The sequence below is a fragment of the Kwoniella bestiolae genome, chromosome 4 (genome assembly GCF_000512585.2).
Source record: "Kwoniella bestiolae CBS 10118 chromosome 4, complete sequence".
Taxonomy (NCBI): domain Eukaryota; kingdom Fungi; phylum Basidiomycota; class Tremellomycetes; order Tremellales; family Cryptococcaceae; genus Kwoniella; species Kwoniella bestiolae.
The window spans coordinates 842187-854968 of record NC_089244.1 but is presented as its reverse complement, the minus strand read 5'-3'; the positions used below and the strand labels follow the sequence as shown (position 1 = coordinate 854968).

Genomic DNA, 12782 nt, shown 5'->3' with positions numbered 1-12782 from the left:
GCAAATCAGAGATGCAACGAGTATCCGAGCCTAGGACACGAGCATCTCAGGTGATCTGTAGCTGGAAGTATATCACACACTCCACGGAAAGCAAGCTAGTACTCAAGCCCTCATACGCACCTGACTTTCCCAGATTCCCAACTATCATAGCAGGAACAGCAAGAGTACGACTTCCATGACTCAGTCCTCCTTTCTCGATTCTCGACTTGATCTTTTCTCACAGTCCAAGATCCATAAGAAAGCTCGCATACCATTTCTCTCAGGCACCCACCATACCGTCATGAGTTCTTGAGTTCAGATCAGAAGACCAATTTATGCTTTCACATGATGAGTCAACATGAAGTCACTTGGTCTTTCCATTCTGTCTCGTTCTAGAAGGAACGTCAACGCCAACGCAGATGCAGGTTGGATGTATTATGTGGGCCATACGCCATTGTACATCATGCATCCTGGTAGTGTGATGATCATGGTATGAATAGGATATAAGAGGACCCAGAGTGACGCTCTCTCTTCTTTGTGTTCTGCTCCACAAAGATTTGTATCTTCATATAACTGATCACACATAATCAAGTATCACAAGAAAGACAATGTCGATGTCTTCACCTATCAACGAGTGAGTACATTGTCACAGCCTTAGACGAGTAGCTGATATTTGGGTTCCTCTTATAGCACCTCGATGCTTCCCACGGGAGCTCAAGGTGCACAACCCGGTATCCAAAACGTATGTCCCTCTCTGACGCTCTTCCAGTCCCTTTACCGTTCACACCCTATATCATATCGATACGATACCTCGATACTCCATGTGTTGTACCACACCCAACCTTGACTGATACTGTTCGATTCTTCAGACATCAACCTCCTCAACCGGGCGAAAGGAAGACCGCTTCGCCACGGGCGGTACGATGTCCGGACATACCGGCATCCCCTCCGAGAGTGGATACACCCACGGATACGAGCACGACCACGAGCATCACCACAACCCTTTCAAGCACCCTCATGACTCGTGCGAGGCCGAGCCTGGGTTGATCGAGTCGACGGATTTGGCTCCGCTGAATCACGAGGTTGTCGCGCCTGATCGTAAGTTTCTTTCACATTGTGTCGGTGATCTCGGTGTGGTCCCACATAGATAGGCAGATCTTGTCAAAGGGATACCGCCAGCTGACACGTTTATAACCCGCATACTCTAGACCCAATGAACAAAGGTCAACAACAAGGCCAAACCTCCAGGACAAGTAAGAAGATGTAATTGTTAGTACATCCATGTTGTCCTTGCGCTGTCGAGCATATGGTCAGAGTCTAGTCGATTTGCTGAAAAGTGAAAGAAGAAGTGACAAGCCTTGTATGATCTATGATTGGAGATTCGCATATGAAAATGAAAATGCACATGTTTGTTCTTTGTACTGGCTTTTTGATCGGCGTGCAGTCCGTTGATGAGATTCAGATGTGGGTGAGTGCTCGTTATGACTGTTGACTGACTTTGGGATGCATGAAAGAGAGTGAGGTGAACAGACAGAGAGCTGGTGATCAGGGCGTAAGCGATTAAGGGAAGCGAGTAACTTATGAACCAGGGCTAGTTTAGGGTTAACCGGTTGTACGGATCAATCACAGAAATGACATCAAAGGAATCAGACTCGTCGATTCAATTCAGTTCATCTTATTCACAACATACATACTAGACATACTGTACAATCAACTGTACACCATAACACAACCACACTCTCACCTCCTCGAGTTGAACACGTATATATAGCTCATCAATCACCACCAGCTTCACTCCCTTCATCACCCACGTTTGCAACACCAACCACACACCATCACCATGAGATCACTTTATCTACTTCTAGGTATCGCTTCAGCCTTACCAACAGTGCTATCTTGGGGAGCAGCGGGTGGGTGATCGTCCCTTCGCATACATCCAGCTACATACTAATGGTATATCATAAGCTAATACTCCTTCATAACCTCCCAGGCCACGAGATGGTAGCTACCATCGCTCAAATCCACTTACACCCCTCGACTCGCCAGAAACTATGCGACATCTTACCTGCCGAGGCGAACTGTCACCTCGCTCCGATAGCAGCGTGGGCAGATCAGGTTAGGAATAGGTATAGAAACACTGCGCCTATGCATTATATCAATGGTAAATTACCTTTTGAGTCAATTATACCCTCTTCATCTGTTGAATTCATCCCCATCTCTCCCTCGAGCGATTCTTGTATTCCCTACGATGTATAGCTGAAACCATGTGTCCAGGCATCGACGATTTCCCACCTGAGAAATGCGCTTTTGGCGAGCACGGCTGGGCCAATGAAGATGTCAATGTCGTCACTGCCATTCAAAATTTCACTCGAACCATTATGGACGGTAAATCTGCTCAGGATATTGATATACCATTGAGGTTCTTGGTTCATTTTGTGGGGGATATGCATCAGCCTTTGCACTTGACGGGGAGGGATAAAGGTGGGAATGGCGGTGAGTGGGGTCTTGCTTTGCGTCTGTGATCATGTAGGCCATCAGGCATGACAACTCATCTTAGGATGGCATGCTGATGCTGATTGTGGTATCACAGCTCAGTTCAGGTTCGAAGGTAGACAGCGAAAGTGAGTGTAACTCATACATTTTGGGATGCGTATCCGAGCTGACTCGACTCTCCAATAGTTTGCACTCGGTATGGGATGGCGGTATCATTACCAAGAATATTAGAGAGTTGACTAATTACACCAGTCCATTGCCTAAGTGAGTGGAGCACAGACTCTCTCCCATTCCACTTGCTTCTGTTCCTATCCCTGGATCCTCTACAATCATGCTTCCCTCTTTTCATCAAACCTTATACGGGTCCTCCTGATCATCAATTGCTAATCAAGTTCACTCCCTCACTTAGCAAACAAATTGAGTCCAACCTCCTCGGAGCAATCTTCGACCCCTACGTCCGATGGATCGTATGGGAAGGTATCCGAGAATGGTGGCGCTCAGACCTCGAATCATGGCTTGAATGTCCCGCTGAAGGCGACCCTTTTCCCCATTCATCGCACACCTCCATTCCACCATCTACACCAGCAATAATCAAAGATTATTTCCGCACTGCCTCATCCATCGTTTTATCTCTCTTACCAGGATCCATCTCAGCTCTGACCGAAGTGAGCTTCCCGATCCCTACGAAGGAGACAGAGGGATTCGAAGATCAAGCTATAGCATTACATCCTACCAACCTGAAATTAAAGGGGGTCAACCAGACTACCTTCCCATCATGTCCTTATACATGGTCGAAACCCATTCATGCGCTTAATTGCGAGATTGCCTGGCCTAAGGAATATAAGAATAATGATCATCCCTTGATTGAGCTGGATACGGATAAATACTTGGGTGAGATTGGGAGACAGAAGGTTGTTGAGAAGCTTTTGGCAATGGCGGGATTGAGGCTGGCCAAGATTCTGAATGAGGCGTTTGCGGATGAGGGGCAATTGGTGGGGAACGGACTGTATTTTGATTATTAGGGTGGAGGAGTCATTGTCAAGTAAAATAACCCATACTGCGTCTTGTTTTTGTCTTGTTATCGAATGTCGTGCCGCCTCCCATGTCATCACATGTATGAGTCGTTCTTGGCCTTGTGCAATGATTGTATAGACTGGAGTATTGGTGCATAGATAACAAGCTAAGATAACGCAGGAATAGAACAGTTGACTGATACAGCAGAGAGGGTCACGTGATTCTGAAGTCTATCTCGCAAAGGCACCTTGGTGCTAAGTTGACTGTGTGTTCATCTCTCTCCGAGAATCGTTTCATCTTGTTGATACATATCATCTCATGGAACATAACAGCATCGAGATACAGAACATTTTTAGCAACAGCTCGAAAGAAGGATAGAAGCGTCACTCGAGAAATCCAATTCTCAAGAGCTAAATCACACCTCATCAACCATCTCCCCCGCCCCCCTCGCCTCTGCCCATTCCTTGCTCATTCAATCATCCATCCTGACCTTGTATAGCTCACAAGGACAAGCCATCACATCATACCTCTTTCATCTACCCTACCAAGCCCATCGGCTCTTACAACCATTCCCCGCCGTTCTCACCCCTCTCAACACCGCTCATCAAACCTCCCTTTCCTCCCTCCTTCCATACCTGACTTCGAGATACTAGGACCAGAAGAAATAGGCATGGACATCAACGGAACGTCCTCTGCGGCGTCCTCTTCTCGCTTAACCCTCGACTCACCGATAGCGGGAGGCAACATTTACTCTGAGGAGTATGTCATGCCCACCTCTCACTTGGGAGGAGGGATGATGTTGGATGACGGGGTTGATAGGGATGGGAGACGGGTGGGGCTGGGGCCTATGGGAGGAGGGAATAATGAGTGGAAGTGAGTTCAGTCAACCTCTGATGCGGGTGGAGTAGAGCGTATCTACCTCACCCTGCTACGGGCATATCCCTTCATCTCGGGTGAATTGGACCTATCCTGCTTATCAGCTTGATACCCTTTATTGCTTCCATCAGGATCTCACTAAGACTGTACGCTGACCGTCTGTACCTGCCACAGATACGAGATGCGGAGAGAAGCTCAAGAAATTATACCTGGTTTATACCTCGGTCCATTCCAGTCATCCACTAATCTGACAAAAATGAAATTAATGGGAATAACGCATGTGTAAGTCGATTCTGCCATTCTTGCCTATCTTATTGAACTTCAATCCTGGAACGTGTCGACCTTCCTTTCTGCTCGATCGTTTCGTGCCTTCTACAGTGGACTTATTCTGTTATTTGACGATGCTAATCATGGATTCCCCCTATCCAGCCTCTGCATAAGAGATAAGAAAGAATCAAGCTTGATATACCCTCGTTTCCCCACTGAGTTTAGGTATATGACCCTGGATATCAGCGATAATACCGTGAGGAAGATTTCTATTTTATCAAGGTCAACCAGCTTGTGGATTCTAACCTCGATTTCTGTAGGACCAAAACCTTATAACAATCTTCCCTAAATGTCGTGATTTTATAGAAGAAGCTATGTCGATGGGAGGGACCGTCCTGGCACATTGTAATGGTAAATCCGCGAATTCCTACAATGTGACCAAGATGCCTTGGCTGATGTGTGTGTTTCTCGTATGGTCAGGCGGCATAGCCCTCTCGCCTGCCATAGTGGTTGGCTACCTGATGTGGAAATTCAGCTTGTCGGCGGATAACGCTCTGGCGTATGTGCAGAGTAAGAGGTATTGCGTCAGCACGATGAGTGTGAGTGATTTCGATCATATTATCAGCTGCTTCATCGTTTCTGTCGCTTGACATAATCAAAGAAGGAGAGGAATCAAGTTTGATCTTCATGCTGATCTCTTGTTTTTTTTGGTGGTAGTTCCAAAACCAGTTCAAAGAGTATGAACCCATTCAAATGGCCCAGAAGATGGTACAGACCGCTGGGTTTGGTGTGGGGGGTGGGAATGGGAATAAGCGACAGGCATTGGACGAGGAAGAGTGAGTTGGATTTTACATCACGCACCTAACAGCGAAACGACGGTCTCACGCCAATGATGTAATTTGGTCATTTTGGTAGCGACGAGGAGGACGATGAAGATAGGAGGAGGAAACAACCGATGAGAAGTGAAGTGCCGACAGACATATCGATGGATTAGTATAGGATTGAGATTTGGGGTCATTTACATCTTCACGGTTCCGTTCGAGTTTTCCAATACATATTCGATTTTTGTCTTTCTTGTGAATCTAAGTTACGTTACGAGCTTATGATGATGAATAGTTATGAACATGTCATGTCTACCAGTCAGGACCACGCGGCTCATCGAATTGGAACCCTAGGAGTCAGTACCAACAGGAGACCCCTTGTGCAGATCATCTCACATGCGCATTTCAGCACCTTGTAGTGATTCCTCTACGTCCCCTTTCGGCTTGTCGATCATCAGCCAGATAGATGAGAGGCGGTTATGTTTTATGGCATCTATGTGGGACGGTGAGCTGCATTCCTCGGGGTATGGCCATGATCGGATGGCGAGTCGCAGTGATAAGTGCATATACTGGACTCGTACAACCATACAGTATCTCCCATCCTAGCCCGAGGTGCGATGTATCTCGTAATGTAATGATTAGTCACTCGAGACTGTACGCACATGCGTCTCTCATTAAGAGCCTGTCGCCGGGCTGTATGACCATCAATATAGTATGGCTCGATCGACATCTTCGAGCAAGGCGATGTGATGTGGCTTTGGAGATGCAGCAATGTACACCTCCATAACGGTCACAGCAGACCCCGTTGGACCACATGAGAATAATGCTTCTTTAGACTCGATATCATCCCCGTTCCATCCTTGTTCGTCAAATAAGCATACGCACATCCCCCAATCTGGCCTTCTATATACATACATACCACTTTCGTCAACACCCAAAGTCAATGGATAGCAACATCACTGACACAGGCTGAAAAGCCAAGACGACCACCTACTGAATTAAGCTTTTTAGCATATCCCATATCCCATATCCCATTCCATCGGTACATTCGGAGAATTACCCCGTTCGCCATATCTGGCATGAACCGAGAGCTTTTTGAGAAGGCACGGAGTGGAATCGTCCGGTGGTACAAGGCAGTTACGGCATTGGTAATTCTGGTATCGTCAGGCACAGGACCGAATCCGGCTTTTTTTCCGTTTTGCTCACCTCCTGGACATGGGATATGCTTCTATCCAGGTTCAGGTTCGATTCATAGAAGCATAAACGTCTTGTTCCCACCCTTCCTTCCTTTGGGAGGTATGGGCCAATCCCAAGCCTCTGATGATATAGTTCAGATCATGGCGCTCGGCGTCGGTGTTGGCGTTGAGGTCGGTACGATTCCTGAACAAGATGCAGAATCTGGCTTTTGGGCTTGCACTTGCAAATCAGTGTAGACGAAGGTGGTAAGTTATCACTATCTCTGCTACTCTCCCTTAACATACACCCAGACTCAGCAAAATGCAAAATGCAGTATCATACCTGGTGTGTACTGTATAACGAGAACAAGACAAGATCTTCAGGAACTAGGAACTAGGAACTGATCATAGACGTGGTGGTGATACATTGTCCACACTTTATACTTACAGTGAGTTACCAAGGTATGCTATACTGTATCCGGAATTTAATGGTTTTTATCGGAGGGTGAACATGTGTACCTCGGTTATCCAGCTGTTCACTCTCCTCAATGTAGAACAACGCTCTCCATATATATCTCCTTGATTATTCGTTTCGTTGGAATCCCCTTTCTTCTCTTCATTATGCATTGACTAAATCACATAACCATTTGCTTCACTTCACCTCAATCGATTGATTCGATTTCATCTTTTATCAACCTTGAAGGTTACCTTTCGTTCATTAAACTCACTGGCTGAGATCAAATCCAACTTTTTACTACACACTCGTTTTCTTCGATTTCGACCTTATCGCCCACCCCTCCCTACTTGACACCTTTCGACCGCATCCCATTGTTATAATCCACGATGCACTCCCTCAGCGTACTTCTCCAGACCCTCGCTGTGGTTCTTCTCTTACCTCTCACTTTGGCAGCCCCAGCTCCAGACTCGATATTCGTAAGTGTCCCACTCAAACCATCTCAGCCACCTTACCACTCATCGCTCAATCCACCATCTCACCATCCTACTAACCCCAGCCCCGTATACAAAGGGTGATCTAAAGCTGACCCCCCACCCTCCAGCTCCTCCAATCCTCAACCTTCACCCCCCTAGGCTGCTCCTCAACATTCCACCCCACCTCGATCCTCCGCCAGGTCCCCTCCCCCTTCGCCTGTTTCTCCCGATGCTCCGATAAGTCAATCGCGGCATACTCGCAGCTCCAGTCCGGCGTGCTCTGCGCATGTGGGGAGGAAGACATGTTGGATGATATTGAGAACTCAAGGGTTAGGTGTAGGGATAATACTTGGTTCTTATTTAAGAATAACCATGAGAATACCTCTACTCATTCCGAGGAGTCCACTTCTTCTACCAGCTCGGAAGAGACGTTGGTAGTTCAGCAAGCAAAGTCACAGAAGAGGGATAGACTCATGCCGTTTATGATGATGAGGAAGAAATCATTACAGAAGGTTAGGAGGTGAGTTGACTGTAGCCCCGACCAATAAAGAAGGAGGTTGACTGATTCGATGTGTTATCTCGCAGAACCGCTCCTATGGATCATGAGATTGCTTGATCGCATCTATCCCTTCGTACCCTCGAGAACGCTTAGTTGCTCTTCTCAGCCCATCACACCCTCTTTTAGCCAATTGGCTTTGACGTTAGGTTCTAGAGCTAGCTCAGCTCCCTTGGACATTCTTCCTTCCTTTCTTTCTTTCGCTTATTTTGGGGCACATGCGTAGTGAACAACACGCTGGTTTACATATAATACATATTAAATAGATAACACAGTCAATTCGATGGCTCATCCATCACTTTTTGGGAATATATGTGTACATGCAATTCATATAATATCGTACAACCACAGTTCGCAGGGTATTAAGAAGAGACGGAAGCAGCTATCCCGAAACCAAAACCAAAACCAAAATGTTCGAAAAATATGTCTAAAGAGACATTTGCACGAATCAAGCCAATTATATCCCTCCCTTCCCTTCTCTGCTAGCAACCTTGAATTTCCGCCGTTCGAAGCCTTCCAATCTCCTGTATGAACCAACTAACCAACCCATCGTCCATAATCACCGCTAACGTTTTCCTGCCTGAGTTATTCGGCTAAAACCATCCGCTCTTCTTAGATGGACTGACCTGACCCTCCCCCTGATCCATACTCCCTCCTCTCGAAACCACCTTCTTTCCACTGCGACCTCCAGGCGAAGCCATCTTCAAAGCCTTCCAGAACCTCTTACTTGGCGATCTTCTCGTATGATCCTGCTCCTCTTGCTCGTTCTCGAAGAACATATCGAATGAAGGCGAAGAGGGTGTAACGGGCGTGTCAGCCCTCTTGGGTTGATGTACTCTCCTACCCCCAAATGCCTTGGTCAGTGCCCTAGTGGGAGTATCAGGAGTCCGAGGAGTGATCAACGGTGATGTCTCCTTCTCTCTATTAGAACCAGATCGAGGAGGGGATGGATCGACATTCTTCCATGGTTTAGGTGTGGTGTCGCCTCGTAATGGCGATGTTGAGGTGTGTTTGTTCTTGTTTTCTCGAGAAGGTGTTCTGGGAGTTGAGGGAGTTTGTCGTCCTGGTGAGTTTGATCCTGATGTACTTCTCTGAGCCCAGGGGATGGGGGTTGTATTTCTCGAAGTGGAAGAGAAGATGCGCGGGTGATACTTCTTGGTAAGAGCGGTGGAAGTAGGTCTTCGTCATCGTCTGCGATGGGGGTATGATACCTCGTCGTTGTAGTCAAGGGAAGTTCTTCGTCGGATGAAGAAGAGGTATGTCGTTCGCTTCGGACATTCCATGCTGAGTGGGATTTATGTTGATAGATGATCTTCTCCATTGGCGAACTACCTGGTGTATCTTGCTTCGCATCCGATATTTCCTCAGGCTCAGTGACGAAGTCTTGTTGTCTCGAAGTGAAATACCTTCTAGGACTTGTAGGTGGACTGAGCGGCTTAACACGAGCTCTGAAAGAAGGGTACGGTCCATTCATATCTGCTCCGAAAAAGGTCCCTCCCCCTCTACCCCTCCATCCCCCATCCTCCAACGCAGCAGGGATGGATCCCTTTCTGGGTGGGATGGTGGGTTGTTGGTTGGGTGTGTGGATGGCCAACCACGTTTCGCGATCTCGCCATGGTTGGCTGATCGAGGTGGAGGAAGTGATGAGTTCAGAGAATGAGCGGGATCGTCGGTGGGTGTGCTTCTTATCTCGAGATGTGCTCGGAGGGAGGAGGGTAGCTTCGGTAGATGAGGGGGTGGGGAAGGGGTAGGGCGATTTTGGAAAAACTGGTCGGATAAGGGGAGAAGGGAGGAGCTATCACCATAACCATAAGACAGGAAGATATCGTCAGCTCAAATCGATTTTCCTCCTACAACGGGATGATCACAATGGGTCAAGGGGGGAGCTGTGCTCACCTGATTATCCATATCCACCTTCTTCGACCCCGACAAATCCAATGCATCAGGCTTCCCCCTTCCTTCCTCAGCCACAAACCTCTTTCTCCCCTTGATCAATTTCGAAGACATCTTCTCCTCGGAGGTGGGTAGGTCATTCAACTGGAATTTGATGGTGCCCTCTTTCTTGTTCTTGGTATCGATGACTTGCTGGACTGAATCGAGGGTATCGAATGATTTTTCGTCGACTATGACTGATAGATCGAATGGTTCTGAAGAAGAGGAAGAGGGAGGAGGTGAGAGAGTATTTGATCTTTGTCTTGATTTTGATTTGAATGATTTTGGTCTTCGTAATGAGAGGGAGAGTGATCCCGTCATTTTATATGTTATGTATATGTATGGTTGATGGTAGTCAAGCTGGGTCTGTGCGATAGAGCAATGGCTTAATGACGAAAAAAGGACAAGATCAAGGGGGAAAGGAGGGTCTCAGACACTCTGTTTCCTTGCTTCTTATTTCTTGATGGGATGGGATGGGAATGATCAGCGTATATAAATCAAGGTGGAAAAGCTGTGCCAGTCAGTTTATGATGAAAGTGGGAAGAAGAGAGAAAGAGAACCTCTAAGAAGACGTAGTCACACCTCTTTTATACATCACCACCACCTAGACAGTCGGATTACTCGTGAAGAAAAGAATAGTGCGAAAAACACGATAAGAACCTCGTCAACTCGACAAGGTTAATTCCTTCTTTTCCCCTCGCACATTCCTCATGTTCTTCCTCTAACATCTCAATCTCAATCCCCCTCGTACCTCGTGCTGAATGTCAACTCTAAATTGATTGATGAGTAAGAATACTGTACCATCCTTTGGGCTAAGCATAATTCCAGACTGGACGCGGTACGAGTAGGCATCGGATCGGATTATCGGGGTATGATGATGAGGGATGGGGTTAGTACGTTGATTAGGCATGTCCTCGGTCGTCCAGGTATAGGAGCAGAGTCATCGTGATTGATGAATCCCGTAAAACACGCCATCAAGAGACGAGTCAGTCGCATTCGTTTCGAAATGATCCTTCGGTAACAAGGTTAATGTCAATTCGAGGGGTAACCGTGTGCCTGAGAGGGATCGGTAGAATCGATCAATCAATGAGATCTGGAATTTCAGAATCAAGGGGTTTTGGCGATGTGAGTGCGTTTCATCGTTTCTTTTGGTAAAACCTATCTATATAACTACCTTGTCCGTTCGTCGTGCATCGTGCACGTTGGAAATACGAAACACGACCGGGAAGATATGTAGATGACAAAGTTTGCTGTTTTGCCGTTGCCGAGTTTTCAGTAATTGAGATTAAGAAAACGCCTTTTAGGCACGTTCTGGGTGACTCCACCGTACTTGTGGAGATTTTCCGACCCTACGCGACCTACCTTTTTCACTGGTGTACCTATGTACGACGGATGGCTGGTATCTACACCGGTGTGAACATGCTGTCCTTCTGAACGAACGTGCGGATGTAGGGAAAGATAGAAGTAGCAGGATACATTCAAGACATGAGCATAAGTGAGCGTAAAGCGTAAAGGCATGAGAAGGACCAGACTAAATGCAATGCTATGAGTATGAGGTAAGACGTGTATGGTGATCATAAGGATAGATTGTGTGGTTTAAGCAAGAGCCAATCCCAATACACCAGCAGCGATAGCTACGACAGCGCCGTTAAGGACAGACTTGGTGGAGAGAGCACCTGATCGGGCAGAGGTGGTAGCTGCGGAAGCGGCTGCAGAGGCGGCGGAAGCACCGCTTGATCGGGCGGCGGAGGCGACGGCGGAAGCTGATCCAGCGGCTGAGGAGGCTCTGCAACGTGGAGTAAGAGGATCAGTGAATGTACACGGTGATGATGGTCCGAGCGGAAAAGGTGGGAGGAGAGTGGATACTCACTTGGAAGCAGCGGCCGAGGCGGCACCAGCGGAAGAAGCGCCGGCAGAGCTCATAGCTGAGGCAGAGGCCATAGACATGGACGACATGGCTGAACCGGAGGTGGCAGCAGCGGCAGCGGTAGCGGTGCTTACGGCGGCGGGGGTAGAGCTGGAGCAAATTGTATGCACTATCAGCTTGAGTCCAAGTTCCAGTTGCTCGGAGGTATGAAGCTAGGATGGATGATAGGAAGGAGAAGATTTACTCACACAGAACCAGCTGATGAAGTAGCAGCGGCGGTCAAACAAGCACTGCTAGATCCAGCTTCTATTTACGCCAAATCAAGATACAAATATCAGCTAAGATCCCATTCATCTCTCTTGATGTGTAATTACCCGCAAATTGAAAGGAGCGGAAGAAAGATGACACTCACGGATAGTAACAGCCTGGTTGTAGTTGACCACACCAGTCGAATCGGTAACCTTCAAAGTAATGGAAGTACCCGAAGCGATGTTTACAGTCCAAGTAAGTGAGTTACCCTGTTGTTCACCCAAATCTTGGAGGGCCGCTCCCGAAGGTTGGCCACCAGGAATGACAGCAAGGTAGTATGGTGCTTGACCGCCTGACCATGAAAGAAGGGCCGGTTGACATTGAATGAGGGAAGCAGGAGTTGAGATGGTCAAGTCGGCTCCTAGGACGGAGGTGGCCATAGCGCCGAGGGTGAGGAGGACGGTGGATTTGGTGAACATCGTGCTGACGTATAAACGAGTGTATGTGTGTGTGGAAGTGGTAATGAATGAATGTGTGAGGAGCGAATGTAGCCTCTTTTTATAGGATCGTATAGGATTGTATGATGGTGGGGAATAATGAAGAATGAAAATTGTACAGTAGTA

General features: G+C 47.4%; 6 protein-coding genes across 6 annotated transcripts; 4 read left to right on the top strand and 2 right to left on the bottom strand.

Moving 5' to 3' along the window:
* Window positions 1–587: 587 nt before the first annotated feature.
* Window positions 588–1246, top strand: I302_105882 (uncharacterized protein; the record flags this gene model as incomplete). The annotated part of the gene is made up of 4 exons (XM_019191634.1): window positions 588–613; window positions 670–721; window positions 849–1077; window positions 1188–1246. 4 exons carry the CDS (start codon window positions 588–590, stop codon window positions 1244–1246), a joined length of 366 nt encoding a protein of 121 aa, XP_019046264.1.
* Window positions 1247–1819: 573 nt separating this feature from the next.
* On the top strand, window positions 1820–3494 carry I302_105881 (uncharacterized protein; the record flags this gene model as incomplete). Its single annotated transcript, XM_019191633.1, has 6 exons — window positions 1820–1889; window positions 1970–2140; window positions 2254–2472; window positions 2570–2600; window positions 2659–2736; window positions 2882–3494. The coding sequence occupies 6 exons, from the start codon at window positions 1820–1822 to the stop codon at window positions 3492–3494; spliced, it is 1182 nt and encodes a 393-aa protein (XP_019046263.1).
* A 662-nt stretch (window positions 3495–4156) lies between these two features.
* I302_105880 (uncharacterized protein) lies at window positions 4157–5623 on the top strand (the record flags this gene model as incomplete). The annotated part of the gene is made up of 7 exons (XM_019191632.1): window positions 4157–4359; window positions 4537–4644; window positions 4792–4885; window positions 4950–5040; window positions 5110–5228; window positions 5347–5465; window positions 5545–5623. The coding sequence occupies 7 exons, from the start codon at window positions 4157–4159 to the stop codon at window positions 5621–5623; spliced, it is 813 nt and encodes a 270-aa protein (XP_019046262.1).
* Window positions 5624–7468: 1845 nt separating this feature from the next.
* Window positions 7469–8171, top strand: I302_105879 (uncharacterized protein; the record flags this gene model as incomplete). Its single annotated transcript, XM_019191631.1, has 3 exons — window positions 7469–7558; window positions 7684–8075; window positions 8141–8171. 3 exons carry the CDS (start codon window positions 7469–7471, stop codon window positions 8169–8171), a joined length of 513 nt encoding a protein of 170 aa, XP_019046261.1.
* Window positions 8172–8704: 533 nt separating this feature from the next.
* On the bottom strand, window positions 8705–10364 carry I302_105878 (uncharacterized protein; the record flags this gene model as incomplete). The annotated part of the gene is made up of 3 exons (XM_019191630.1): window positions 8705–9189; window positions 9264–9906; window positions 10008–10364. 3 exons carry the CDS (start codon window positions 10362–10364, stop codon window positions 8705–8707), a joined length of 1485 nt encoding a protein of 494 aa, XP_019046260.1.
* Window positions 10365–11639: 1275 nt separating this feature from the next.
* Window positions 11640–12638, bottom strand: I302_105877 (uncharacterized protein; the record flags this gene model as incomplete). Its single annotated transcript, XM_019191629.1, has 4 exons — window positions 11640–11829; window positions 11914–12060; window positions 12159–12216; window positions 12323–12638. 4 exons carry the CDS (start codon window positions 12636–12638, stop codon window positions 11640–11642), a joined length of 711 nt encoding a protein of 236 aa, XP_019046259.1.
* Between the last annotated feature and the right edge of the window lie 144 nt (window positions 12639–12782).